This window comes from Osmia lignaria, chromosome 9, assembly GCF_051020975.1.
Source record: "Osmia lignaria lignaria isolate PbOS001 chromosome 9, iyOsmLign1, whole genome shotgun sequence".
NCBI lineage: Eukaryota > Metazoa > Arthropoda > Insecta > Hymenoptera > Megachilidae > Osmia > Osmia lignaria.
Window position 1 is genome coordinate 5,257,095 of NC_135040.1, and position 27,016 is coordinate 5,284,110.

A 27,016-nucleotide genomic window follows, 5' to 3' on the forward strand; every position below is an offset into this window, starting at 1 on the left:
CATATTAGTGGATTGTACTATTATAAATTTCTTTATATATGCTTTTAGGTGTAGGCAAACAATAGTTTAAAAGATATTCAAGGTTAAAATTGTGATAAGCCTTATGTATGTACATTTGCGATCAGATCAGGCTTCCCTAGAGAAAATGGTGATATAGGGGAAACAAGAATTCTCACAATTCTTATATTGTCCATATTAATATTAAAAGTGATTTAAATTTAAATTTTCCTACGTAAATGTTTATACGCAAGCGGTGGGAGATCGCAAACCTATATATCTGGGCCTTCCTCCCCTACATTGTCATTCTTCTCAGGAACGCCTAAGGGGAAAGCCGGGAGTTCGGATATGGGCAGGAACTACTAGTCTCTCTGGAGAAGCCTGATTTGATCGCGAGTGTACTCTATTGCAAAAGTTTCTTTTAAATAAATTATCCATAAAGCAGATAGATTGTAATAAAGAGTGGTTTCTTAGGCGCGAATTTGAATCTGCTGCCGGAGAAAATTTTCGAAATTACGTTTAATTTTTAATTTTTTTTCAATTGTATATTAATGAAATCGTTAGTAAAATCAATTTTAATTCCATTTCATAGCATTGTGATAAGAACCATTAACTTTTTCTTTAAACTACACGTTTTAGGAAAAATATTATAAATTGTAAGACTTCATTAATCGTTATACTATAATTAACATTATAATTAATGTTTAATATATGTTTAATAATGTTTAATGATATTTAAAATTCATTCTAATAAATGTTTCCTAAACACGTTTATAGTTGATTTATTTATGATTTAAATTTAAATATCTATTATCCGGCCATAAATATGTATATCGCTTATCATGTATTATTTAAAGAAACATTTTAATATCGGTTATTATAATAATAAACAGGAAATTTAATTAATCGAAATAACTTTCCAGACATTGTAACGAAAGTTAAAAATAATTTTTAAACCCGTAAATGATCAGTCGCTTACGATTCATTGTGTACATAAATTAAAATTCTAAATTACACACACTCTGTGCTCGGAATAATATTTAATTACATGTTCATAAATGGTATTCGATTGATGACGTAGGTGGTTTAATTAATGACTGCACGACGGAACATTATTCAATTGTTTGACAAGTTTGGTACAATACCGCGATTTACATTTTTTCAATAGTATTAGAAACATTCTGTTCTTTAAATATTAAAAGTTTCATAAATTTTCTTATTGACTAACATTTGTTACTTTATTTGTATTTAAGTTTTAAATAAAACGATGTATACGGTCACTAAGCGCGATAAGTCTCCCTAGAGAAAATGGCGATGTAGAAGTCCCATCAAAATTCCAATTTAAACTTTTAATCAAAGTTAAATAAAAATGAATATAATTTTTAGTTTCTGAATAGTGTAAAATGTAACATGTACATTAAATATGAAAGCTTCAAAATTCAAATTTCGAATTTCAGATTTCAAAATTTCAAAATTCTAATTTTTAAGTCTCAGAATGAAATATCTCACAATGCAAAGTTTTAAAATGTCGAAATTTAAATTCTAAAAGTTTCAAAATTTGCAAGTTTCAAAGTTAACTAAAATGTCAAAATTCAAATTTAAAAGTTTCATAGTTTCAAAATTCAAATTTCAAGATATAAAATTTTGAAAATGCAGATTTTATGTACGAAAATTGAAATCTTTTAATTTCTAAATCTGCATTTTTTAATTTTAGAATAAACAACTCCAAAATTTTGAGACTCAAATTTTACACTTTCCGAAATTGCTAAATTTCAAAGTTTTAGTTAGAGTTCCTCTATATGTTTTTTCCACCGATCACAAGAAGTCCTACGAGAATAACACAGTCTGATTGGTCGAGGTGGTTATATCACTAATTAGGCTCGTGCAAAAGTAGGGGGTTAGTCGATGTGTGCGTTGTATCCTCTCTTGCCCCTGTGCCATCCCGCGAGATTTCTTGTCATCGGTGGACACTCAAGGACTTATGTAAGTATGTACATCCACACATACTTATATACATATCTGTGTTCTTCAAATATGAAAGTATCATTGGGTCCCAGATTAGGAAGATACATAGAGAAAGTTTCAAGGAGAGGAGAAAGCTTGTATTTAATAAAATAGGATACTATATAAATAACATTAATAAAATGTATTGCTATTTTGTACGTTTGCAGCTAATTTATTATACGTATACCAACATTTGTTGCAAGTATAAGAGGAACTGCAGAAAGTACGTAAAAAACTATGCGAGTCACTTTCATGAGTGTAAATGTATCTACTAGCGGGGTACATACCGAGTTGTTCGTTCGGGACTTATCGTTAGGTGAAGCCCGGCTTTCGTAGCCGACGCTACCGCGCCGACCCTGAGCCCGCGCGCTATGCGCGCTAAGATTGGTTAGCGTTTTTCCTTAATAATTTAAAAACGAAGCTTTAAACAACATTTTCCTTCGCGAAAATTCAAAGCCTTGCGGTTTACACTCTTTTTGGGACACCCTGTATATACACAGCTATGGCATGTAATATACAAACTTATAGCTACCTGTAATGTCACCACCGACGCGACGAGAGATTGTCTCTCTCGTCGGTGATGTCATTCACGCAGCTCCTTAGTGAGAAAAAATCCCACGAAAGCGCACAGGGTTGGGTCATCCGAGCATTTTCTAGGGTTTTTTACATTTTACAGTATTTTACGGTAAACGTATAATACCAGATTTGCGCCGTTTGTGGTTAAACTCAAAATAAAGAAATAATCACAGGATAGCCTTAATTTATCTAAAAAGATGTATTTATGTTACAGAATACAGAATATAGTCCCCAAAAAATGAACTCCTCTACTGATAAAAATACTTGTGTAAGTAATCATTGTTCATTATTGGAAAAATGATTTTTTGAGAATATTTACTGACAGTATGTTACATAAAATATACTTACAATTGGATTATATTTAGATATAATGAAATTTGTTAATAATAAGAGAAAATATGAAATATATTTTATTATTATTATTATTATTATTATTATTATTATTATTATTATTAATTTTGAATCAAGACATGTTCGCAAAAACAACAATACGCAACTGTTTTCCCTTTCTCTTATATTGGTAGAAAATTTTCATTTTCCCAACATTTATGGCGAGGCCTGCCGCTAAAACTTCGTTTCATGGCTTATTTTAACTAGACGGTGAGATATAACTGCGAAACTCCCTGATTTTAATAATAAATATCGTAAATAAAGATCTATGGATAACTACGTCTGTTTGGTATCTATAGTACATAACGTTATGTAAAGATGGCGCCACTTGGAGTATGTATGTACATATGTATATATTTTAGTTTTCTTGGGCTCTGCCCAAGATGGCGCTTCAGGGGGCAAGCGCCCCCTATATTGCCTAAACACCTGGAGTATAATATATACAGGGAGATTCTCTCGGCGCGCAACACAATAGCCGCCCCGCACAATGGAACCCTGCTGTGTTTGCGGGCAGAAAGCCCAGGAGGTCAAGTCGCCGGACCCAAGACTGCTCTGTGTGTTTTGGGTCCGGCGACTTGACCTGGGCTTTTTGCCCGCAAACACAGCAGGGTTCCATTGTGCGGGGCGGCTATTGTGTTGCGCGCCGAGAGAATCTCCCTGTATAAAACTAAGTAGCGTAATATACTGTAGAACACCATGTATAATACATTGTATGTATAATATCTCACATATAATACGTGCCCAACCCTGAAAGCGCATCACTGACTCTAACTAAATTTTTATGCGCCTCGCTTATCTATAAACCATATATCCATAGGTAAAAATTCAAAAATCATATTAGACACTTCGCCGCTAAAAAAGTACCGATTTTATTAATATAGGTAGTACGAAGAAAAATGGCTGAATTCTCGGTAAATGTGGAAGAAGTTTCTGACAATCAAGCCGATCGAATTAACTGTTTGATCAAAGAAGTAATAATTTTATTTGAAGTTTATATCCTTTTCTATATTATTCCAAGTTAAATATATTTAAACGAATATATACTTAGTTACACGATTATGATTATGTATTTTCAAGTATACAGAGTTGAAAAAAATGATTAATAAATATAAAACGAGCCGGTACTATTGGGAATTACACTATTCTACTTTATCGATAAATATTTGGTCAGGACAAATCAAATACACAAAACTGCAGGAAAACGAAACTCGTCTGCGAACAAGTATTATCGAGTCTACCAAACTAACAGACTTTAAAGAACAGGAATTGAAAAATTTGATTGCAAAAAGAGGAATATATTTCTCTGAACAATGGTCTCTCATATACAATTTCTTTATTTAATATTAATTAAAAATTAATATGAATTCATTTTTATAAAAACCACGATTTTTCTAGTGACAATTTCCGAATCAAAAGTACAAAATTCACTGATAATTTTTTGCGCGCGCAAAAGGAATATGTAAGTTTACACATCATTTAAAATACCTAGAGAAAAAATTTGTGAAAAGGAAATTTACACGTGTTTTCTAGTCAGTAGATATTTTAACGAAAGATATCAAACAATATTGCGATGAATATGAAAAAACAAATAAGGAATTGCTAGAACTTAAAAACAAATTAACAAAACTCGAAATAGACTGTGGTTTTAATTGTTTAAGCTTAGCCGAAGAGAATGATGAAATATTAAAAATTAATGCTGTTTTGATTGATGTAAGGTAAGTATAAGAATATCAAAAAGAAAATTTGTTAAATATTTTATGTTTATAACTAGCACTTTAAGTATCTTTTACTAATTATTTTGTTTTTATTTATTAATATAGGGAAAATAATAATATTAAATTATTGAAGATTAAATCTGCGCAAGATATGTTGAAAGGATTGAAAAATGAAATAAAACAGAAGAAAATGTTGACTAATTTTTTTAATAAATAATTTATCTCATTATTATATCTTATTATTACTACTACTTACAGTACATATGTAAATTACAATTTTTGTTAATGTTAAGCTATTATAAAAAACGCTGAGATAAGAGAAAAGGAATAAAAATATATTCAGTTTATATAAAGTTTTGGTTTCAAGAAATGTATTAAATTCAAATTTCGCTATTAGGTAAAATAATCACTTTTTATATTTTTTACGTGCAGCGTTCAAAACATTTATTTACTTGATTTGACTATAAGTATGTACAAAATAAAATACAAAGAACCACAACAATTTGTTTTTATAATTGTAGATTTATTGTCTTTATTTGTATAATTTGAAGAATTGACGAGAATATAACAAGCACGTTTTATTTTAATGTATAATTTTCCCGCGCAAAACATGTCAGTAAGCGCCAACCGACGGTGAGCATTGGTTAGAAAATTTAATTTATCAAAAGCCGGTGTATATGTACTGCGTTGTTTCGAGATTCTTTTCTGAAGATTTAATATTTTTTCACTTTGAGGAAAAGGAAGAATTTTTAAGTTAAGCCGATATGGAACTGACGGATGATAATTTGCTTACGCTTAGTGAATATTTAAAGCATACACTTAGTCCAGACGTAAATGAAAGGCGACCAGGTGAATATTTAACCTCTATGTTCTATATGAATTATTGAAAATAACATTAAATTTTTCATATGATTCTGAACATTTAGGTATTCTAATTTACAAAAGTGCTTTTGTCGTCATTTTTTGTAATTAAACATGTAAACAAATCACGGTTTGAATTTTAACAGATTCACTTTACAAAAGAATTTTACTTGCGAGTGTCAAAAAGTACTTCAATCCTTTTCTTTAAGTATTTAACAAACCAAGTTAATTTCTAATAACAATTATTTTAAAGACAGATATTTATTAATTGAATTTACGAAAGAATATAAAAAAGTTCAGAAAAGTGACATTCTGTGGTAGCAATAATAAAGCAATTACTAAAGTATTCTATTTTTTATGGATATTACATAAATATGTGCTATACAAATTTTAATTCATTACATCCTGTATGATAAATTAAGAAATAAAATTATTAATTATTTTTGTTTGTTTGTTTTAGCTGAGAAATTTCTAGAATCTGTTGAAGTGAATCAAAATTATCCATTACTTCTTCTACATCTTGTGGACAAATCTGAAATCAACATAACCATCAGAATTGCTGGTGCAGTTGCATTTAAAAACTATGTCAAACGTAACTGGAAAGTGGTAATTACTTATGTTGTAGCTCTTATCGAATTCTTTATTAAATGATCTAAGTACTTCAATTCATGCAATTTGATTTCATTTGTATTAGGAAGAAGATTCTGTTGATCGTATTCATGCCCAAGACAGAGAAACTATAAAAAAATTAATCGTTAATTTAATGTTGCATTCTCCTGATTCTATTCAGAAACAGTTGTCCGATGCTGTTTCAATTATTGGAAAATATGATTTTCCAAATAAGTGGCCAGAGCTTATAGACCAAATGGTTGAAAAATTCAATACAGGGGATTTTCATGTTATTAATGGCGTTTTACATACTGCACATTCTTTATTTAAAAAATATAGATATGAATTTAAAAGTCAAAGTCTGTGGACCGAAATAAAATTTGTATTGGACAGATTTGCTAAACCTTTAACAGATTTGTTTGTTGTAAGAATTTGTTTATTCAATTTTTTACACAATATAGCATATTAACTGCTTCTTTCAATTGCTAAATTATATATTGTAGGCTACAATGAATTTAACACAAGTACATGCGAACAATGTAGAAGCATTAAAAGTTATATATAGTTCTTTGGTAATTTTATCTAAAGTGTTCTATTCTCTTAACTTTCAAGTAAGTAAAATAACTAATAAAGTAATATAAGAAAGTATTATGTTAAAAAAAAAATGAACAATATTTTTTATTCTAGGATTTACCAGAATTTTTTGAAGACAATATGGCGGTGTGGATGAGAAATTTTCATACCCTGTTGAATACAGATGTACCATCTCTACAATCTTCTGTATATTTACATATAAATCTGTTCTTATACTCGTTTTATGTAATAATATTTTTGCATTATAATGTTTGATGTATGTATAGGATGATGAGGAGCCAGAAGTAATCGAACAACTAAAATCACAAGTCTGTGACAATATTGGCCTTTATGCTCAGAAATACGACGAAGAATTTCAACCGTATTTACCTCAATTTGTAACTGCAGTTTGGAATCTACTTACGTCTACAGGGCAACAACCAAAATATGATACTGTACGTAAATATAAGAGAAAATTATACGTATTTAAATAAATTTGATTCTAATAAAACTATATTTTTGCAGTTAGTTTCGAACGCTTTACAATTTTTAGCAACAGTGGCAGATCGTGGTCAGTACAGATATTTGTTTGTGGATCCAGGTACTTTAAGTTGTATATGTGAAAAGGTTATAATTCCGAATATGAAATTTAGAGGTAATCACTGCAAATGATATATGTATTTAACGCACGTACAGTTTCAATAAACATACGTTATTATCGGCTTATAATAAAAACGGTTTAATAATTAACAGAATCGGATAATGAATTATTTGAGGATAATCCTGAAGAATACATTAGGCGAGATATTGAAGGCAGCGATGTAGATACAAGAAGACGCGCTGCCTGTGATTTAGTTAAAGTGCTTTCTAAATATTTTGAAGCAAAAATAATGGAAATTTTTGGTGCCTACATTCAGGTAAATAAATCAAATTATATAAACCATATGTATATGTCGTCATATTCCGTTTATCGGTTTTAGGTAATGTTACAAAATTATGCGGAAAAGCCTACTGAAAATTGGCGAAGCAAGGATGCTGCAATTTATCTAGTCACTAGTAGTGCAAGTAAAGCTCAGACGCAAAAACACGGCGTTACACAAAGTAGCGAACTTGTTCCATTACCTCAATTTGCAATGCAGCATATTGAACCAGAATTAGTAAAACCAAATGGTACGTAAATTTGTTAAAAAGTGGAATTAAATTTATAGAATCATAACTTTAAACGTTGCATTTCAGTGAACGAATTCCCTGTACTTAAAGCCGATGCAATTAAATTTATAATGACCTTTAGATCAGTATTACCGAGAGAAATGATACTTGGAAGTTTACCGCAACTAATTAGGCACTTGAGTGCTACGAATATTGTTGTTCACACATACGCTGCTTGTGCAATTGAAAGAATACTTGCAATGAAAGGACCTGATAATTTGTATTTGTAAGAAAACAAATGGTTTATTTAAAAATGTTACAACCGTATTGTTGTGCACATTGCTTGAATTATAAAATTCTTTTGTAGAGTTAAAGGAACTGATTTATCTCCGCTAACAGCCGATCTCTTAAAAGGTCTGTTTGCATGTTTAAACATGCCTGGTTCAGAAGAGAACGAATACGTCATGAAAGCTATTATGAGAAGTTTTGGTGTTTTACAAGAAATTGTTGTGCCATTTTTAGCTGATCTTTTACCGAAACTTACAGAAAAACTTGCCATTGTATCTAAAAATCCGAGTCGTCCTAATTTCAATCATTTTCTCTTTGAAACATTTGCATTATCCATTAAGTAAGTATTAAACAAACAAAAAATAATGATATCAATAATAAAAGTTATACGTTTCTTATACGATTTTAGGATCGTATGTAAAACTCATAAGGTAGCGGTTTCATCGTTTGAAGAAGCATTGTTTCCAATTTTCCAAGAAATTTTGCAACAAGATGTTCTAGGTATAGTATTGTATTAATTCTCGCACGCTGAATACAGGGTCATTTTGACCCGGTATGTACTTTTTTTGTTGTGTATATGTATATTAAGGATATGTCGAAACTCGGGTTCAGTCGCAGAAATCTAAAATTTTGAAATTCTGGAGTTTTAAAAATCTGAAATTTTGAAAATATGATATTTTAAAAACCTGAAATTGTGAGATCTTAGAATTTTTAGATAGTGCGGGGACCAGTCCATTAGGGCGGTAGGGGGTAGCAGAATTCATGTCCTATTCTACCCGATTTTTTTTCAACCTGACCCGAAGTTTCTACATGCTTTGTTATACTTAAATATATTTTTAATTTTGTATATAATTATGATGACATAATTATGGGTAAAAGTGATCCTATATCCAACTATCACGTTTTTCGAAGGCTACAAGAATTTCATCAGTCTTTTAATGGATGACGTTTTCAGAATTTCTACCATACGTTTTTCAAATTCTTGCCTTGCTTTTGGAATTACGAACTCAGGATATGCCAGAAGCATATTTGGCCTTATTCCCTTGTTTACTGTCATCTGTGCTCTTTGAACGTCATGCTAATATTCATCCATTGAATCGGTTATTAAGGGCTTTTATTAGCCATGGTGCACACCATATAGTAGCACAAGATAAAACAAATGGTTTGTTAGGTGTATTTCAGAAACTGATTGCTTCAAAAGCTAATGACCACGAAGGCTTTTTATTGTTACAAAGTATTATTGAACATTTTGCACCGTAAGTTTTCACGTAAAAGCAAATCATCTTTTTTTTTATCTGTATTAACAATAATATAACATTTTCAGGAATGTTTTGGAACCATACGTGAAACAAATTTTTGTATTACTTTTTCAAAGACTCTCATCATCAAAAACAACAAAATTTGTAAAGGGTTTAATTGTATTTTTTGCATATTATATCATTAGGTATGGTGCGAGTAATTTGGTTACAATTATAGATCAAATACAATCTCAGTAAGTTACTTTTACATTCGAAATTAAAAGTAAAATTAATTCAGGTAATTATAATGTTCATCTTATTTACAGAATGTTTGGTATGGTTATAGAACGTGTATTATTAGCAGACTTGCAAAAAGTATCGGGTGATATTGAACGAAAAGTAGCTGCAGTAGGAATCTCAAATTTACTGATCGACTGTCCCGCAATGCTAGAAAGGCCATACAATACATATTATCCACGTTTATTAGCAACATTAGTAGAATTCTTTGAATTGCCGCAGGATCAAACTACATTACCAGAGGATGACGCGTTTCCTGAAATTGAGGATGCACCTGGTTATCAAGTAGGATACAGTCAACTTCTTTGTGCAAAAAATCCTTCAAAAGATCCATTAGAAGGTATAGGTTTTATAATATTTGTTTACAGTGCATTTAAGTGTATAGTATCTATCTGAACTTCCCTCGGGAAGATAGCATTTTAGAGAAAGAAGGTCCCACTAGGTGCGTGTAAACATTCACTTGGAAAAGTTTTATTTAATATTTTTGAAATTTTGAATTCTGAAATTTTAGAATTCTGTTTAAAACATTCCTGGTAACTCTCGAGTATTATAACGAGTAGTGAAACCTCCTTTCCCTGTGTCGTCAATTGCCTTAGAGAAATCTACTATGATATTTCATGTTACAATTTTTAATCATATAGCGGTTGGTGACGTACGTCTGCATTTAGCACAAGGATTAGCAAGATTATCACCAAGACAGTTACTCAATATTCTGGACCAAATTCCAGAGCCTAACGCAAATCATCTGAGGACCTATCTTCAAACAGTTGGCATTACTGTTGCATAATACAAGCTAGATGTCCGAGATAGACTAAAGATTCATCTAATTACTCGGAAAATAAACAATATCGAACTAAGTGAACTGTAACAAAGAGGCACAAGAAGTTCTTTTTTAATATTTGTTACGAAACGCTGCGAGACTGAACATTGTATCACTTGGTTATCATATGTAATTAAATAATTCAGCATTTATTTATCATTTTTATGTGATGCTGTTTGGAATCTGTGACTCCGACATCATAGAAATATTAACAGTGTAGCACAACACTGATTGAAACAGTCAGTCGCTGTGTTATTTATATATAACATTCCTGAGGAATTATTTAAATCAATTCACTCTTTGTACATTAAAAAAAAAAAAGTAAAACACGTCTCATTAGATTAGGTGATCTCTTGTTTAATAAACAGGTGAGTATCTAATCGAATGCTATGCTGTTGTATAATGGCCTGTGGATGAACTAATTGTTAAATAATTTTCAAAGTGGGATGTACCATTTTTATGCCTACTGTATTTGTAATGATTGTTGAACAAAAAATTTTAATCACATTTTGTATTTTGAACAAATTGTTTCCACGTTGTTCCTTCTCATTCGTAAATGCAATTGAAATTTCCCGCCTTTAAGTCTTCCATAACCGGTGTAGGATATCTCTATTAGAATTGTGTAACTAAGATGAAAATATTACTTTTATATTAATAAAACAATTTTACATGTCAAGAATATCACAAACACATCATTTAATAAATTTTTCAATAAAATAATACGTTATCACCTATTACACTTTTTTAAATGAATAAAAATAAGGTAATTATTGAGATTAGGTTACACCTCACCGATTTTGATAAAATTTAAATATGCTGTAAAACTCGACATTTTGAACAACTTTTTCCTATACATATAACCGCCGCTCGGCCTTAGTTTTCAGGATATTTTCGAAAAACTGTTGCTACTACTACAATGAATTCTATGTATACCTATGCATCTACGGCGGCGTATGCGTCAGCAACGGACCGCCGCTTATCTATTGTTTTCACAAATACATTGCGGCGGCCGAAAAGTCATAGATATAACGGGTAAAAGTTTTAAAACAAATGATGGTTTCGAAACCATACTTAGTTGGTAGAACAAATTTTTCGGGGTGAACATCAGGCATTGGATTCTTAAAGGCGTGGACGGGGCCTCACACCTGCCCCATAAAATAGGATGAAGTTCCGAATACGACCGGTCGCCGATCAAGATGAAATTTTGAGGGGAGGGGGAGGGGGGAGGGGACCCCAAATATAAAGTGTTATCTTCTGCTTCCTATTAGTTTCCGAGATATTAATTAAAAACTTTCGTACAATACATAGAATTTTTCCTATACAGACGCAACTAACACTACCGTCTTCGCTGTAGCAACCGTCATCGTCAAGTGTCGAACAGCCGTTCACACCATAGCGATATCGGCTTCCGTTTCTATAGGGTGACCCATGTAAAATCCATTTTTTTTTGTTTTCTTAACTTTTTCCTTTCTTTGTCGTAAGTTACCGTAAGTTACCATTTATATGTAGGTTAGGTTAGAATAGGTCAGGTTAAATAAATTCACTGCCGGCAACGCTGCAACAGTCGTCGTATCTTCAAAGTTTTAAATAGGACATCCTATAGATAGTCAGGTTGGAATAACGATGACAGCTACTACAGCGAAGACGGTTGTGTTAGTTACGTCTGTATAGGAAAAATTCTACAGGGTGATTCTCTCGCTATTTTACTCAAAGGAAGTGCCGCCACACCAGTATGAATGGATCCAAGTCCTTTCCTGTCATCGAAATCTTTTCAGCTACAGTTTGCACCTCCGTCGAGAAAATGGCTTGGGACCATTCATACTACATTGTGGCAGCACTTCCTTTGAGTAAAGTAGCGGAAGAATCACCCTGTATCTATTGTACAGAAAGTTTTTAATTAATATCTCGAAAACTAATAGGAAGCTGAAGATACCACTTTATATTTGGAGTTGTCATCCTGCTCCCAACCAACCCTCGAAATTTCATGTCGATCTGCGAACGGGGACATTCGGAACTTTATCCTTTATCAAGATCGCAGCTGTTTATAGATATCATGAAATTGAAGTATTAATTAAATATTATCCACAAATCGATGAATACAATATTTATTACCTTTAAAATATTCGATTTACAGGCATTTTTAAGAAAGTGGTTAAAGCAGGTAATTTACCATTACATGTATTTAAAGTATACAACATGATACAATTATGTAACATTTTATGACAATTATGTACAATTTTGCATTCGTTGCGTCGAAAAATTATTCATAATAAATGCAGCATCCTTTCTCCTTTCCGTTGATCGAGTTACCCAAAGTAAATTGCTTTGCTGAAACAAAAAAAAAAGTATTGATTTTCAATAAATGCATAACAGGTTCTCTGTTAATATTGACTAAATTATATAATAAATATACAGGGCGATAACTTTGAAACGTAACAGGTGGAATATCTCATAAACAACACATTGTAGAAAAAAATGTTTCGTACAAAAGTTGTAGGGTGTCGAGAGGTACACAACAAAATAATATTCATGTGACCTTGAGCACCGGTTTCAGGGTCAAGGTGAGGCGCGAATGAACTTTTTAAAATAAGATACGCATTTATTATAATATCTCATTCTGCTAATTAATTTGAACAAGTTTTATTGAAAATATTTTTTTATTTATCTAATATTTTTTGAGATATTAAAAAAAAACTTGGGAACTTGGAAACATGATTTTCTACGTAAAAATTCCGTGTTTTTTGAGATTCTACTAATAAAGTATTTTTTCTTCTCTGAGTCTTTTCAGTTTTTGATTTTCAATTGTATTGTAGTCAATTAGGGAAACACATAACATGTGTTTGAAATGTCTAAATTGTATCGCCAACGCCAATCCACGAAATTTTATACTCAAGAAAGAAGGTGGTTACACTAGCGCGACTTATGTAATCATTATAATGATTGTTACACCATGTGATCCGATAAGTGTCGAAGTGATAAAAAATACTACTCAATCCATGATAATTAGATTGTAGCATTGCATTGATACCAATGGCAATCACTTTAAACACCTTCTGTAAATGTAAGTTTATTTTGCCTTTTTTGTCATAAATGACCTTTGTTGACCTTTGAAGACCTTAATTTTGCACCTCATTAAATTCGTCTCAATAGCCGCTATCAGAAAACAAGTACCAAAACATAGCATTTAAAAAAAAAACAAAGGTGACCTTCGTATCTCTAAAGCGACTCCACCTAGCAACAAAAGATTAACGCCCTACTACGGCCTCTGTCGTTACATGCAACTTTCGTTTTGAAAATTTTCTTGCTACTATCATACTTTCAAAGTTGTTCTAGGTGGCAATTGTTAGTGCCTCACCCTATATACAAACAGAAGCACATCATAAACACTTAAGTGTTTACTGATACATTAAATCAGTTATCAGGATATTGTCTTCATCAGGACTTCACATAAGTTCGTGGACAATTATTGAAGTCTTAGATATTGAGTCAACAGATAAGAAAACTCGACTGTATTACTTTTTAGCATTTACAAAATAACAATATTTTTGTATCATACAACACCTAACAGAATAGGTTTTCGTATTATAGGAAGGTTATCTATATTTATATAATTACAAAAAATTCTTTAATTTATGTCCTTTTCCTTTCATATGTAACCTAATATGAAGTTAGTCTATTACAAATCTTTACGTTAAAGTAATAATAAACCATGAAAAAAGTAGGATATATACCTGAAAATAATCTTCAATTTCTTCAAGTGTACGATTGTTTGTTTCCGGAAGTGCAACGTAGATGAATGCTCCTTCCAGAATTGCGGAGATTCCAAAGATAATAAAAATGCCAGCAATGCCCACTGTTTCGCACACCTTTTCCAATAAGAAATAAGAAATTATGACATGTATGTAATTTTATTCGGATGATTGAACTTGATAGTTTGCAATAAACGCAGTCAGTAAATGCAGTTGTACGATTTCTCCCTTGATAATTCAGCTGTCGCTAATAGAATTGTTTTTCGAGGGAATTATCCGGGCGTTTCAAGGCCTCTCGCATACAGGTTCTACCATTTATCTCGGAACCCGTGTGCGCGTGAACTTATGAATGTGGCAACAGCGTAACGTTTGGCATGATCGGCGATACTCTGGTCCGAGATTCGATTCAGGATACGGATATGTTTGTCTCTGCCGATCACGCCCGAGTTTTGCCAACCCGACCCGAGCCGAGCCGATTCGATTCGAAATTTCATTGCTTGTCGTGCATACTCGTATCCCGAATCGAATTTCGGACCAGAGTTCGGTTGATTACCAACTTAACTCTAGGGATTTTTACATCTCTCTATATATGTATGTATGTATGCACAGCCGACTCTAGTACTAGCCATGCTGAACAACGTGGCAACACCGCTCACGTGACAATCGGGAGTCCTATTTTCAAAAACAGAGTCCTGTGCTCGGAATTGTAATTAACGTCCTTTTTAATTAAAAGCTGTAGTAATATACACTATTTTGTGTTAATTATGTATAAACAATACATAAACGTTGCAACTATGGCAAATAGAAGTGATGTGGTAGTATAAAATTATTATAAATGTGATATATATTTTGTGTACTCTTACAGTAGTTTGGTGTTGTGAAGCATGATATTTGAAATATTTACAGTGGTTTCAAGAAAATTTAGGTATGAAGCAAAATGAAACCATCTTTGGATCAAATTGAAACATTTAAGAATTGATAAACGTGTATATAAGTTAATAAAAACCTTGAAACAAGCGAAATGATTGGATCGAAACCAAAGAGGTTATGTGAAGTCCAGAGAGTGTCGGGAGTCTGACGACGTTGATTGGCTGAAAGTCTGGGAGTCCGGGAGGCAGATAGAGTAGGGTAGGTGTTGATATATTCAGACCGGACTCTCGCGGTGTTGCCATTTTTACTTCAGCACGGCTAGTAGAGTCGGCTGTGGGTAGACCCTGTACAGTAAAAGCTGGATATATGCAACAAAAGTTTGGCTGGATATATGCAACATCGCTATCCCCTCCACTTGGGGGGATCCCCCTAAGCCGAACCGAGCCGCTCGGCGAGGAAACCGTGTAATATGATCCGACCGTAATATCGGTGTGACTAATACTAATTGAACGATAAAACTTTTTTATTTTTAACTTTTTCTTAATGAAACATTTACTAACGCATTTGTGAGATTTTTCTGATTAAAATGGTACCAAACACGATATGATTTGAATTATATTTATTTATTAAAATAATAATAAAACTGTACATATGTATAAGGCAGACCGTACACCAAAGATACATCAAACACGCAACATGCAACATGCAACACGTCGCATGTTGTGTACGAATGTACATAGAATATGTATCGCGGCACGGTACAAACGATTTGTACGAACGTAGAATAGGTATCGCGGCACGGTAGAAACGATTTGTACGGACGCAGAATCGACACCAAGACTGGATATATGCAACGTTTAAATGCCCAGAATCGACACCTCGGCTGGATATATGCAACGTTTGAAACCCGAGCCGACACTGCAACCGGTTTTCATTTCCAATCCTCCTTTGCTTTTCGCCAACTTTTAACATCAATTTTAGCAAGTAATTATAATTCAAACTATATCGTGTTTGGTATCATTTTAATCCAAAAAATTTCACCAATGCGTTAGTAAAAGTTTCAGTAAAAAAAAGTCAAAAATAAAAAAGTTTTATAGTTGAATTAGTATTAGTCACACCGATACGTTTCGGCTCTTTCCTTTGATCATCAGACCTCTCTCTTTCCGCCACTGTCTGTCCTTTTCTACGTTCACGCTTGGCTGCTCGTCGCCTGTAACCCGAGATTAGACACCTCGACTGGATGTATGCAACGTCTGGGTCCCAATGTTTGTTGCATATATCCAGCTTTTACTGTATATGATTGGCTAAAATGTGTTGATTGTGAGCGCTGGTTACTGATTGCGCCGGTGATTGCTATTGTCGCCAAAAAAGTAATAGTACAACTAGAAAATAAAGCGTAGCTTGTATTAATTTTTTCATAGTGGTTCATCTATCTCATCTGCTCAAAGCAAAACTCCGTGCATTTTTTGCAATTAATTATAATCAAAATTTAGCCTAAAAAAGTGACCCTTTCCTCCAAAAATTACCCACTAGCTTTTTACAACTTATAAGGTGAAATCAATTATTTAATGATGTATAGTTGCATACGTACCATAGGGAAAACTTTCGTGACTATAAAAATAAACAAATTGAAAAAGAAAAAGTTACAGCCACCACCGATTCCTCGAGCTCTTTGTGGAAGTAGTTCTGCAACCATTAATGCCGGAAGTGTCATCAGGCCCAAAGTATTTACACCCACGTATAACAGTAAGCAAATGCCGATAACATAAATCTGAAACATGTTGAAGCAATATAAGTCAAGCTATTAGTTACTACATCATTATTTTAATTTACATTTGTGTCGTCTTTATGAGATGGGAGTTTTAAGTGTTGTTAGTTGGTCACAATTTGAAAACAATAATAAGTTTACAATTCTCACTGCTGTTCAAAATCAGCTTGAAGCAAAATATTTAACAAATAGTAAAATTTGGAGAAGTAGTTTTTAATTTTCCAATTTTTCACACATTTCGTGTTTTTACAATCGTAGTTGCATCGTTACCTTGAACAGGATACATTCTATGGATTTTCTTGAATAAAATAATATTAACTGTTATTATAGTATAACCATAAATATTTTAAGAAGGAAACGATTTGCAGATTCAGAATATCATGTATATTCACACGGCTAATAACGCTGCCTAGTAGCATTTATAGTTGGCTAACTGTTTCTAACAGCTGGGAATCAGTCGGGATATAGTTAGTGGAATGCCCAACTGAGGGCCTACGTTAAAAAAATTATGACAGTTTTCCTACAAATATCCAATTCTGAGCCAAAAATTACTATAATTGGTTAATTAACAAGAAATTTACAACAATACTACTACGTTGAAGTAATCAAAGCATGCCAATGTTTAAACGTTGTCCTTAGGCGTGGTTTACTATTAGTATGCCATATGTAATCGACAAGAATCAACGACCCGTCAACTGTAGGACCTTGATCGATACAGGTGCAACGAACAATTTCATAACGGAAGACCTCGTGAAAAGGCTCGACATCCCGAGGAAACAATGTCATGTTCCTGTGGGGGCTCTCAATACATTGTCTACGGTCGCGAAACATACAGTCACGGCTACCATTCATTCTAAAACCAATGAATATCAGCGCACATTAACGTTCTTAACGATACCAAAGATCGCGTCATTGATTCCGGATCAACAGATTGACCGCTCAAATATCCAAATTCAGTGAGGCCACCATTTCATTGGTGGAAATATTTATCAATCAGGGGATGAAACCGACTCCCACGATTTGGAAAAGTCAAGAAGTTCTTGAAGGAGTCGGTCTCGTCAGTCTGTATTAGAATTCACGAGGAGAACGTCTTATTCCTCAAGGGAAACATTATCTTCCCGCGCAAATTCAGAGTTTCGAAATATTATATCAATTCATCTGTTTAACCTTTCAAAATAATAGTCTGTTTTTTCGATATAATTAAATCATCAGTTTTCTTGTCTACATTTATTGAACTTTCAATCAAAACACACCCTCAATCATTCCTATCACCTTAAAGGGTCGTAGGGACGTGCGTGATTCAAGTTATCGGTGTGACATCGAACAGAGACTTACGACCTCTGTTGACCCGGCTCTCAACGCATCCTATGGTCGTAGCTTGTCGCGTACTGCACATAAAAACAAACATCTATAAATGAAATTATAATTAAAAAGTTGTCGTTGGTCAAGAGTGGTTAATAATATAGTTCTCGAGGTATAAATAGGGTCATCTAGTCGTATACGAGGTCTGCTGGTATTTCTTGAGACCAGCGGTACAGACAAACGACCATAATAGCGGAGTGCACGACACGCCTACCTGAAACGGGGGTACACCGCATCCTTTTCCAGCTCATCGTGACGCCAAATTTCAATTCTCCATCCTTCTGAAGGGCTCATTTTGAAAGGGAAACTTCAGAAAATATGACCATATTTTTTTCAAAATTTAAATCACTTTTACCCCTTATCGAAAAAAACACAAAAAAAGAATTTGTTTACATTTTTCGAGATTATAAAGTTAATTATCGAGGTTGAAAAAATTATTTTATAATAGCTCAATCTATTCTGAATAAAACAAAAGAAAATCTAGCTCAATCGGATAAACAGTTCCTGAGATAAAAATTCGTAAGCCCGTTTTCGTCAAAATGGGCAAAAATTGCAAACTTCGAAAGTCTGTAATTTCTAAACAAATTCGAAACCGGCAAAATGATGACTTAAAGCCCCCCTAATTTCATATGGACTACAACATATTTCATTTAGAACAAAATCGCCGATGATGACATCAAAAAGTGATCGATTTGGCATGGAACGTTTCTCACTATGAACTAAAATACAGAAGTCAGTATGGTTGCTTCTTAATTTAAATGATTGTGGTCAAACGTAGCTATTTAGTTGCCGAAATCTTTCGGTGTTCCATTTCACGTATTGTCTGGTATTACATGCACCTATCCTATGTTACACAATAACTTTTTTAAAAATATTTTCACTTACATCAGCAGAAGATGACTCTTTTTTGAATAACATGTAACCCGCAAGATTTAACGAGGCGAAGGCAGTGCCGAAAGCCGAAAACATTCCCAAACTTCTTCTGCCTACTTTCAGTAATAAGACGCTCGAAATTGAACTGAATAAAAGTCTGACAATCCCTGTAATTACGGCTGCCAAATAGTTATTTATTCTATTGCCACCTGCGAATGAACAAATGACAAAATAATATACTTATTGTTAGCACAGTTGCAACATTTAATGACATATGTTATATTCTGTTAGGTAATATGTATAATAGAAAAATATAACATAAAGAAGGAAAATTTTAGCTAAATTTTAGGTAGCTCAGGCTCCTAAAATATTGATAAAGTGTCATTTTTTAAGTTCCAAGAAAGTGTAAATCCACCATCATTTATCGGCAAAACGATGAGAAAGGGTATAGCCGGATAAGATGGTCTAAAGTGCCCCCAAACTAAATTCGACTTGCTATGAACCATTCGATAGATGATCAAAAAAAACCAGTCTGTGCCAAGTTTTAACCCTGTATCTCATCTGGGAGGGTAGTTATGGGTAAAAATGTAATTGCGAGATTTTTGGCCAATTTCTCTTATTTAATGACATTCGAAAATTCTGAAAAAAATCAGAGACATTTCTATTTGTGAGGCACATATTATAGAATTTTTTCAGATTTTTAGATTGAAAACTGAAGCCGTGAAAAATCAAAAACGTCGAAAAATGCCGAAAAATGGCGATTTTGTATTGAAGGAGATGAGGTCCTACGATCATATTTTGTTTATAAGTGTATATTATTGATACTATCATCCTCAATTTTTTTCAGAGTTTTTGGAGAGGTGCGCCATAGTTAGAAAAATTAAAAACCGATTTTTTCGCTGTTTTTTGCGTGTTAGAGTTACTTATTCGACGAATTTTCGTCTGTTATTTATCAAATACATGGTATATACACTGTTCAATATTTTTACATGCAGTGGAATAGAATAGGAATTAAACTAAATAAACCTAATTGATAAAAGTACGTTACGTCCGTTATATTTCAAAAGATGAAAAGTATTTTCAACGGTGTCTGACTGTTAAACCGCTGGAAGTTTCTTTTCGTAGGTTCGAGTCCGCTCAGACTCAATCTTTTTTTTTTTGGAAATACATTATTTCAAACTTATCCAGTTTTTTCAAACTACTTATCCAGAATTGTTAAAGAAGATGAAAAAGTGCTGTCCTCTGATCATAAGAAGCCTCGCAGGATGGCAGATGGGCAAGAGCGGTATTAAGCACAATTAGATATTGAGGATATCTTACGAATATCTGAAAAGTCCTACGAATGCCTGAAATACGTCCTGTAAATATCCTATGTTAGAAAACGGGATGTTTAAAGATGTCGTACCGATATCCGACACATGCTTTACAGACGTTTTAAAGATGTCTTATGAATGCCCTAAAGATATCTTATGAATGCCCTAAAGATATCTTACAAACGCCCTAAAGATATCTTACAAACGCCCTAAAGATATCTTACATATACCCTACAGATGTCTTATAAATGCTGTTTAATTAAAATACAATCGTTTTTAGTATAATAATATTTTATTAAAAATATACAAAGTATTCGTTTAAAATTGTTTCGCAATTACATTTTTTCTATCGAAAGCTCTTCTTAACCAATTTTGGATTAATACCTCCATTGTCCTTTTACTATCGGAATCTAAATTATTAAAAGAATCAATATTCTATGAAAGATTTTCAGAAAGTAATGAAAATATATTAAAAAATAATAACAACGAAATAATAATCACTTTATTTACTTACGCTCTTTTTGAATAATCAAAATCCAACAAACAGCAAATAGTTAATACTGCACGACACACAAAGCGAAATACAAACTTCAACGACTCGCAGGAAACTGACCAGACTTGTACTGACCGTCTTCTTTATAACACCCCGACTTGGAGGGCCTCCAGAGGTCCTCCTCCTTTCTCACCAGCCATCGATGGACATCTGGATTGCCCTTTTTTGCAATGATTTCTTCGACCACTGTCGGTACTATGGTCAAGCGGCGGTTATATGTATAAGAAAAGGTTGCTTAAAACGCGAAAACGCGAAAAAAAGCGAATACTTGAATGCTTCGTAGCTTTTGAACGGATCGCGACCGCCACTTTTTTCAAGGCCAACGTTACTCAGGGTCATAACAACATATGTCAAGGTCAAGGTCATCGGCGACTGGGGTCTTTTTGTGCAAAATTACCTTAATTTCTTATTTCTAATTTGGTACTATTTTTTTCAAGTAATATTTTTTAAGGTATAAAACTTTATTGTTTAAAAATTGATAGATTTAACTTTAATTAAGATACTTTTGGATACGTTTCATGGATTTCGAGTTATGATTGATCCGGTTTGACCGTCCACGGATTAAGGTTTAAAAGGCTGTCAAAAGTTTTTACTGCTTCTAATCTAATTATCTTCTAATCTAATGAGGGGGCTAGTTATCAGTTGGAGTAAATCAATATGAAATTGATTAATTCTGAATGATTCGTAGCTTTGAAAAGAATAACAAATTTTTTGGAATATGTTGCATTAAAAAAGTTACATTATGTAGGTAGTTGCTGGAAATTCTGTCAATAAATTGACTATTTTGCCGGTAACAATCTAATAGAAAATGATATTCTTCCACAACTAAATTACAAAAATTGATTTCATGCAATAATTTTCTTACAAATAATTGAGCGTTTCAAATGTCAAATTACAAAACTTAATTTTCTACAGATTACGGTGGTGAAATATTTTCTCTATGTTTATAGCACCCTTAATGTGTTCATATCTTATTTTTCATTTTCCAATCTTCTGAAATTAATTAATTTGATTTTTGAGAAGCTCAATTAATTATCTATTATCTATTTTAAAAATAATAAGGCAACCCTTACCAATATCTGCAATGAGATCTACTGCATAGAAAACAATAACATATGTTCCACTGATTAGTTGCAGTAAATTAAAGACATTAATGATTGTTAAAGGTTTTAAAACACTTGGATCAAGAATGGTAGAAATTGCTGCCGAAGCTTGTTCAGCCAATGACATGTTTAAATCCATTCGTGCTAAATCCGTTTTTGCTCGTGCTTCTAAAATTGCTATCTCAGTATTAACCTGTCAAAGAAAACATTATTTTAGTCAGTTTGCTCGATAAATGCTTTTCCAAGCACATGAATATAACTGTTTTAAAATTACCGTACTTTAATTAACTAATAAAAAATGGAAAACAATCATGGGGACTGTCGACAGAAGTGAAAACTTAAAACTATGTAATAACAGTGGTTTTTTTTGAATTTTCAAATTAATTGTAGTATCAAAAATTAAAATTTCATAATTTGTAAATTAAGATTATTAACATTAGTCTGGTTCTCACATTTATCGGCACTATGAACAACAATTATATACATTTTTATTCTAAAAAGGCTTATACAATAGGCTTATGGTAACTAAAATAAGAAACAAAAATGTTTGGTTGAAATTTATATAAATATCGTGTAAATTTTGAACAACTTTTTCCTATACTCGAACTTAGTTTTCGAGATATTTTCGAAAAATTGTCGAAACTAATGCTTTGAATTCTACCTGTTCGTGTGCGTCCGTGTTACATCTTACGCATTAGTGTGCGTTCGTTGCTTTTCTACTATTTCTGCAGGCAACAGCATGACGACTGATGATCAACATATACCTTGTGTATGTTAGCGTCAACACGTGTGCAAGGGCTGACACGTGGCAGGGTCAATGCATTTGGGGCTTTGATCTGCTTTTCAAGGATTTCTTAGGATTCTTTAGGCTATCGATACCCCGCGCCATATGTCCGTCATCGGACTTGAGCCAGCGGTAGTTGATACTTGAGGTGCGACGAATTCTAAGAGTCGCGAATGTTTTGTTTATGGAACGGCGATAGAGAGTTCGATCGCCGATCCTCGAAGGGACGCGCGTGTGGCCGATGACCCGAAGTCATGGTGCTGTGTAACGACACGATAAGATTAGTCCTGGACCCTGGATACTGAATCCTCCGTGATTCAGCTCGTCTAACAACAAACCGATGACGATGGGCTTCAGACCCTTGAATCACGCCTCTGACGAAGAATGACCCCTGGACCCAGCACGAAAGGACTTTCTACCCCTGAACCAACGACTCTGTATATAAGGATCATAACTCCCATTGTACAAGTTCAGTTCAGTAAAAGATTTCCGAAGTGCAGCATCGACCTAGTGTTGTTTGTATATTTCCTGTCTACCGATCCTTTGAGCGTGACAGCTGCATGGCACGTGTAAAAAGATAAGATTTATCTAGAAGGATCTGGCCACGGAGTGGGGAAGATCTTGCATCTTCTGGTAGGAGGACCATGAGGAACGACATGGCACTTACCCCAGAACCTTGATCGCGCGAGGAATCAAAAATATTTCTAACATGTACTTCTGCACTTCAACGTGTCGTAGCTAGATAATACAAAATGAAATTATACGAATATTTAAACATTTTTTATTTGGACTTGTGTGTGCTGGCTGCCTAACGGCAACCGGGAATTTAATATAGCCTAACCTGACGAAAACGATATTCTGGTCACCGTTAGGCGACCAGATGCACATAGTGCGATTTAAAATCATTAAAATTAGTTAAATTTAATTTTTAGCCCCACCCGTTATACATATATGAATATATTGTTTCAAACGTTGCATATATCCAGCCGAGGTGTCGATTCTGGGCATTTAAACGTTGCATATATCCAGCCGAGGTGTCGATTCTGGGCATTTAATGTTGCATATATCCAGCCGAGGTGTCGATTCTGGGCGTTTAAACGTTGCATATATCCAGTCTTGGTATCGATTCTGTGTTCGTACAAATCGTTTGTACCGTACCGCGTTACCTATTCTACGTTCGTACAAATTGTTTGTACCGTGCCGCGATACCTATTCTACGTTCGTACACAACATGCGACGTGTTGCATGTTGCATGTTGCGTGTTTGATGTATCTTTGGTGTACAGCCTGCCTTATACATATGTAGCCGAGGTGTCAATTCTATATTGTTTATTTTATTACTATTGTTTATAAATATAATTCAAACTATATCGTGTTTGGTGTTATTTTAATCAGAAAAATCTCACAAATGCGTTAGTAAAAGTTTCATTAAGAAAAAGTTAAAAATAAAAAAGTTTTATCATTGAATTAGTATTAGTCACACCGATATAACGGTTCGGATCGTATTACACGACTTCCTCGTCGAGCGTCTCGGTTCGTTTAGGGGGATCCCCCCAAGTGGAGGGGATAGCTATGTTGCATATATCCAGCCAATCTTTCGTTGTATATATCCAGCTTTTACTGTATAAGAAACAGTAGAGCATCGGCGACTGCATACTGACTCATACACCGGTAGAGACACGTAGGCATACGTAGAATTCAATGTAGTAGTAACAATAGTTTTTCACGAATATCTCAGAAACTAAAACTTTCCGTTAATTATGCATAATGAAAAAGTTGTTCAGAATCATGTCCCCGACAACATATTAAAAGGTCATTGAAATCGTCCAATCTTGATATTAAAAACTTCCTGTATTTTGCAATAATAATCCCTGGCAATGAAAAAATATGAATGTTTTTTTAACGGGACCAATCGGGAGACATACTCTACAAGATACAAAAGGTTTCGTTCCGATTCGTTCATCCATCTCGGAGTAATCGGTGAACGAACACAGAAAAAGAAAAATATACTGATCGAATTGAGTAACCTCCTCCTTTTTCGAAGTCGGTTAAAGATGCATAAATAACCGCAGTCTAATTATTATTATCAACATTTCCTTTTGCATTAAAGTTTATGGAAATTTTGTTTTTCTCATAAATAAGTAATACAACAACCTCCATTTGCAGTTCAAATAGATTAATATTATGTTAGTACCGACATTTTTTTCAGAAACATTTATTTCTGTAAAGTTTATTTACTTATTTGTTTGTGAAAATTGTTACTATATTGGTAGATATGTATGCATGGTACCTGTTTTGCGTTTCCTCCTCTTAACCACAATAAAGCTTTTCTTGCTTCTTCGGGTTTTTTTTGTCTTACAAGCCATGTAGGACTTTCCGGTATCAAGAGTAGAGCACTCAATGCCAAAATAGGAAGTATAGTACCGCAGAAAGCCACCATATTCCATGCTAAAGTTGCCCCTAAGGCGTATATTATAACGATACCGAGGCAATAAAAAGCAAGTGTGCTTCCTGTTAGAAATCCGCGTAGTCCTGGATCAGCCATTTCGCCTAACAAGACCTATTAAAATAAATTCCACATTTAAATTAAAACTTAAGAAAAAGAAACATTATTACAAATGTCTGATAATTAAAAAAAAGAAAGTATAATCTATCATAGTATTTTGAGTGTTCTTAAAAAATTCAGGATTATACCGTATAGAGTTGTATGTACAATGCGAATTTGAACGGCTTTAAAAATATTCATACAGTAAATAATGTACCATTGCAGAATTGAATGAAGCAGCGGGAAAGGTGAATATCATTTGAAATACAAACTGTATTAATTCAAAAGATAGTTCTTCAATCTATCACGATTTTAGGCTGATAAACTTAATTCACATGAAAAACAGTTCCAATGTATACATAAAACCTTTACACGTACATTGTACATAATTTACATAAAATACTGTATCAGCATTTTCAAATGGTGGACAAAAGATATGAATTAGTTTTTGTCTGCTTCAAATATCTCAATTTCTGCAAAGTTAGGATCGCATTGATATTTACTGTCTGTGCCTGAAAGGAGTTCATACGACAGAAGAATGCCGAACTCCGGCTAGCTAAAAAGTCACAGAGGCAAGGGGAATCGTGCGTTTACACCGCCCAGTTCTTTTCTAATAGGTCCACTGCGCGACGAAATGTGAAAACGAAACTAAATGCGACAAAGTAAGACAGGGATATCGAATTTTGCTGTGTCTCAGTTTGTCGTATTTTGTTACTAGCTGAACATACCTTTTCTAGAGACTAAAGAAGACATTGTGATACACGTCACAGATTAGAGCGTTAAATGGTTAAACCAAAACTGGCGAGTTTATAAACAATAGAGAAAGAAAAAGATAAAGAATAATATGAAAAGATGAAACAATATTATTCTGTACCTGAGCTGGTACGGCCATTAAACCTACTGCGAGACCAGAGACAACTCTTCCTATTAAAAGAGTAGGAATGTTCTGGGCAAAACCCATAATGATCCATCCAGTACAAAGTGGTACGGCTGTAAGTCGTAAGGAACCACGCCTGCCTATTCCATCCAAGAGTGGACCAGACATTAGAGATCCCACTGGAGTTGCCAGACTATGAACCGAAGCTGAAATATAATATATTAAAATCAGTTTAGAATGTTAAATGTTAAAAATTGTATTAAACATTTTTAAATTATACACATTAAATATTACGGATTAGTAAAAATCCTCGGTAATTATTTAGATTACGGACGGCAGCTCCGATTTCGATTACAGTAAAAGCTGGATATATGCAACAAACATTGGGACCCAAACGTTGCATATATCCAGTCGAGGTGTCTAATCTCGGGTTACACCCGATGAGCAGCCAAGCGTGAACGTAGAAAAGGACAGACAGTGGTGGAAAAAGAGAGGTCCGATGATCAAAGGAAAGAGCCGAAACGTATCGGTGTGACTAATACTAATTCAACTATAAAACTTTTTTATTTTTGACTTTTTTTTACTGAAACTTTTACTAACGCATTGGTGAAATTTTTCGGATTAAAATGATACCAAACACGATATAGTTTGAATTATAATTACTTGCTAAAATTGATGTTAAAAGTTGGCGAAAAGCAAAGGA

At 33.5% G+C, this 27,016-nt stretch overlaps 3 protein-coding genes across 14 annotated transcripts in view; 2 read left to right on the forward strand and 1 right to left on the reverse strand.

The window, feature by feature from the left end:
- Nucleotides 1–3,687: 3,687 nt before the first annotated feature.
- Nucleotides 3,688–4,930, forward strand: LOC117611838 (uncharacterized). The gene is made up of 5 exons (XM_076690158.1): nucleotides 3,688–3,938; nucleotides 4,045–4,280; nucleotides 4,363–4,426; nucleotides 4,498–4,682; nucleotides 4,788–4,930. The coding sequence occupies exons 1-5, from the start codon at nucleotides 3,864–3,866 to the stop codon at nucleotides 4,897–4,899; spliced, it is 672 nt and encodes a 223-aa protein (XP_076546273.1). The 5' UTR covers nucleotides 3,688–3,863; the 3' UTR covers nucleotides 4,900–4,930.
- A 385-nt stretch (nucleotides 4,931–5,315) lies between these two features.
- Nucleotides 5,316–11,212, forward strand: Cse1 (chromosome segregation 1). Its single transcript, XM_034340746.2, has 16 exons — nucleotides 5,316–5,531; nucleotides 6,004–6,149; nucleotides 6,238–6,576; nucleotides 6,656–6,763; nucleotides 6,840–6,932; nucleotides 7,013–7,180; nucleotides 7,251–7,380; nucleotides 7,479–7,642; nucleotides 7,706–7,895; nucleotides 7,962–8,160; nucleotides 8,242–8,502; nucleotides 8,572–8,663; nucleotides 9,118–9,418; nucleotides 9,487–9,654; nucleotides 9,727–10,037; nucleotides 10,339–11,212. The coding sequence occupies exons 1-16, from the start codon at nucleotides 5,447–5,449 to the stop codon at nucleotides 10,482–10,484; spliced, it is 2,901 nt and encodes a 966-aa protein (XP_034196637.1). The 5' UTR covers nucleotides 5,316–5,446; the 3' UTR covers nucleotides 10,485–11,212.
- Nucleotides 11,213–12,623: 1,411 nt separating this feature from the next.
- Nucleotides 12,624–27,016, reverse strand: part of LOC117606334 (facilitated trehalose transporter Tret1-2 homolog) — a 30,197-nt gene continuing 15,804 nt past the window's right edge. For 4 of the 12 annotated variants that reach the window (XM_034329479.2, XM_034329562.2, XM_076690219.1 and 1 more), the window contains 7 exons: nucleotides 26,311–26,519; nucleotides 25,182–25,451; nucleotides 22,079–22,301; nucleotides 19,152–19,348; nucleotides 16,728–16,907; nucleotides 14,249–14,383; nucleotides 12,632–12,845 (listed from right to left, as the gene is read on the reverse strand). In XM_034329479.2, coding sequence (XP_034185370.2) covers nucleotides 12,744–12,845; nucleotides 14,249–14,383; nucleotides 16,728–16,907; nucleotides 19,152–19,348; nucleotides 22,079–22,301; nucleotides 25,182–25,451; nucleotides 26,311–26,519 — 1,316 coding nt within the window. In that variant the 3' untranslated portion in view covers nucleotides 12,632–12,743. Of the gene's footprint in view, nucleotides 12,846–14,248; nucleotides 14,384–16,727; nucleotides 16,908–17,177; nucleotides 18,293–19,151; nucleotides 19,349–22,078; nucleotides 22,302–25,181; nucleotides 25,452–26,310; nucleotides 26,520–27,016 lie in introns of those variants that run through there. The other 8 variants (XM_034329049.2, XM_034328869.2, XM_034328722.2 and 5 more) reach the window with 7 other exon arrangements.

Excerpts from the sequence above, each read along its gene's own strand:
- LOC117611838 (XM_076690158.1), top strand. The coding sequence starts at position 3,864 with ATGGCTGAATTCTCGGTAAATGTGGAAGAAGTTTCTGACAATCAAGCC. Across the intron at positions 3,939-4,044 it reads TTAACTGTTTGATCAAAGAA|TATACAGAGTTGAAAAAAAT; the intron begins GTAATAATTTTA and ends TGTATTTTCAAG. Across the intron at positions 4,427-4,497 it reads TGCGCGCGCAAAAGGAATAT|TCAGTAGATATTTTAACGAA; the intron begins GTAAGTTTACAC and ends CGTGTTTTCTAG.
- Cse1 (XM_034340746.2), top strand. The coding sequence starts at position 5,447 with ATGGAACTGACGGATGATAATTTGCTTACGCTTAGTGAATATTTAAAG. Across the intron at positions 7,181-7,250 it reads AACAACCAAAATATGATACT|TTAGTTTCGAACGCTTTACA; the intron begins GTACGTAAATAT and ends ATATTTTTGCAG. Across the intron at positions 7,381-7,478 it reads TCCGAATATGAAATTTAGAG|AATCGGATAATGAATTATTT; the intron begins GTAATCACTGCA and ends AATAATTAACAG.